Source organism: Alligator sinensis, unplaced genomic scaffold, assembly GCF_000455745.1.
Source record: "Alligator sinensis unplaced genomic scaffold, ASM45574v1 scaffold400_1, whole genome shotgun sequence".
Taxonomy (NCBI): Eukaryota; Metazoa; Chordata; order Crocodylia; family Alligatoridae; genus Alligator; species Alligator sinensis.
In genome coordinates this window covers 403,668-406,232 of record NW_005841897.1, presented here as the reverse complement: position 1 = coordinate 406,232, position 2,565 = coordinate 403,668, and the positions used below count along the sequence as shown (strand labels likewise).

At 48.8% G+C, this 2,565-nt stretch overlaps 1 protein-coding gene across 1 annotated transcript in view; it reads right to left on the bottom strand.

Annotated features, from left to right (window-relative positions):
• The window catches only part of CDR2L (cerebellar degeneration related protein 2 like), a 24,707-nt gene extending 22,368 nt beyond the window's left edge, over positions 1 to 2,339 (bottom strand). Inside the window, exon 1 of the mRNA XM_006018250.3 lies at positions 1,675 to 2,339. Within this exon, the coding sequence (XP_006018312.1) occupies positions 1,675 to 1,753 (79 nt within the window). The 5' untranslated portion in view covers positions 1,754 to 2,339. The remainder of the gene's footprint in view (positions 1 to 1,674) is intronic.
• Between the last annotated feature and the right edge of the window lie 226 nt (positions 2,340 to 2,565).

Below are 2,565 nucleotides of genomic sequence, written 5' to 3'. Positions count from 1 at the left end.
CGTTGAGGTCTGGATTTTAATCTTAGTGTATATCCAGAATCCTTGAAGTTACAACAGTCTAGCCTTCTTTCACCAATTTATTTTGGGTACACTGCATCTTTGTCCCATCCTAGGGCCAATTATAACCCCTTATGGACTATGGAAAATGAACCTTAGGCACTCAAGAGCCTGTAATGATGATTTAGGTTGATTAGTGGGATCTATCTCCACTCTCCTCCCTAGTGTACTTCAGGCACCAAAGTTTATAAAATGGGCTCTGATAGCCAGCAATATTTATTGAGTGCTAGGGGAGAGAGCTGAACTGGAAATGAATGGAGACAGCTCTAGGTCTTGATCAGATTAATTTCATTGGCTGTTACCTTGAAGCTGAAGTTGTTAAAACTTTTTATATAGCAGTAAAATCTACTAGGGCTATGGCTGGCAGAAGCGATACATATGCTGCTGGACTATATTATCAGCAATTTAGATGCAGTTAGCTGGTAACAAAACCCACCTTATGCAGAGAATGACACCACTGACTTGATTAAGCACCATTGATTCACATTGAACACAGGCAGCCAGTTTGGTTCATTCAGGGGCTACTGGTGTGAAACAGGATAACTGTCTTTCCCCATCACTTATTTTAGATAAGAAAAAAAAACAAAAAAACACACAACACGACAAATATGCACCAGTCCTTAAGGTAAACACTGTACATAATGAGTGCAAGTGTTCATATGGAATCGGGAATAGATAACAGTTGCTTGAAGCCAAAACTGCATGAAAGAGCATTCAGATGTCATTAAAAATACTGCTCTTTGAGATTTACAGTTCTCTCCATCTTTCCCCAGTTTTTCTCTGCTTTTGAGACTTGGTAAAATCTTCAAAAGCCTGTAAGTGACTTAGGAGCTTTTGAAAATTTTACCTGTGTTCTCAACATGGTACAAATTATTACTGATATATATGTTGCACGAGTGCCTCATCTAAGCTCTAAATCAGTAGTTCTCAACCTTTAAAAAAAAAAAAGACTCAAGGCAGCCCACCTTAGACTCAAGACACCCCTTGGAAAATGCCAGTTCTTAGCTTTCACTTGGTTTTTGACTACAGAAAAATAACATTGCAATTCTGTTGCAAAGAGCTCAGAAAGACCACAGCAGGTCAGAATATTTTTTGATGCTATGGATTCCTGTTTGAAATCTCTGGGTTTATACTGTGAATTATGTTCACACGCTGAACAGTGCTAACTAATGTTGCCTAACACCCTTGAAAGGATCTTGTGGCATCCTGGTTGAGAATCACTGGTTTAAATCCTCTGAGTGTTACATCTCTGAGCCTGACCCTGTCCTCATCCATTTTATACTGGAATAACTCCACTGACGTGCATGGGGGATTTCCAGTTCAGCCCCCTGCAACTGGGAGCAACGTTCACCCCTCTTGATCGCATTGGGCCAGGGTTTTAAATTTCAAATGGGTACTCAGCAGGTAGAATGGTCTGTACAGTGAGATTTGCAGGGGAGGCTGGGGGTAGATTAGACATCTGGGGCTGGGGAGATTACATGAGGTGGGGAAGAATCTTCCCCCCCACCTTAAGGAGCAGGATTTGCTCTGCCTCTTCTGCTGGGTCATGATCCTCTCCCCGGCATGTCTGCCCGCTGGACTCTGCAAGGACCCTCCCTAACCCTTGCCTTTCCTTACCCTGCTCCAGATCCTGCTGGTCATACCAGGGCTCCTCTTCTTCACTTTGAAACTCCTCCATCCTGTCAGCACTCAGCATTAGCCCCAGCAATCCAGGGAGATGCGCAGCATCCACAGCACCCAGGTGGGAGGCTCTGCTCACGGGGGGATGGTGCAGGGGGGGACCCGGCTGGGGGCAAGGCTGAGACTGGCAGGTAGTGCCAGCTGGTGCTGAGGATGGGACAATGCAGATGCCCTTCTGTGCGGCTGGTCCCAATCTCCGCACTTGCAGCACCCTCTGGGTCCCTCTGGCTGCCTGTGCCGGGGAAGGAGGGGGGCCGAGACGTGGCAGTGGGGGCTCCAATCTGCCCCAGCCCTCGCTTCCCTTGGGTCCAAGCCTGACTCTGCGGAGGGCAGGATTTTTTTCTGGATTTACTGAGATCCTAGACTGCAAGGGAGGCGGGGAGAGGGCAGGGCTGCATCGGGCGCTCTGGGTGATGCACAAAAGAAAGAGGAACCTTCCCAAGCAGCCAGTTCCTGTTTCTGCAGCTCGGTGGAGACCTCTAGCATGGAATTGCTGCAAGAGAATCCACGCAGAAAGGCCCGGGAGGGGCGAATGCTCCCTGCTTCCCTTTCCTCTCCCTCCGTCTGCCACTCCAAGCTGAGGAAGCCCAGTTGCATTATAGCCAGACCCACTCAGGGCAGGGGCAGCACCCAGGCCAGGGCCAGCTGGCCACTCTGCAGCTGGCCTTGCCCAGACTGGCAGAGGCTGGGTGAAGAGTGTTGGCAAGGGAAAGCATGAGGCTCATTTGCCCTGGGAAGAGCCTTTCATGGCTATCTCACCTGCTGCCCACTCAGCAAAGAGCAGGTGTGGGTCCAACCTAGGCAGAGCAGGGCACTGCAAAGGCGGGA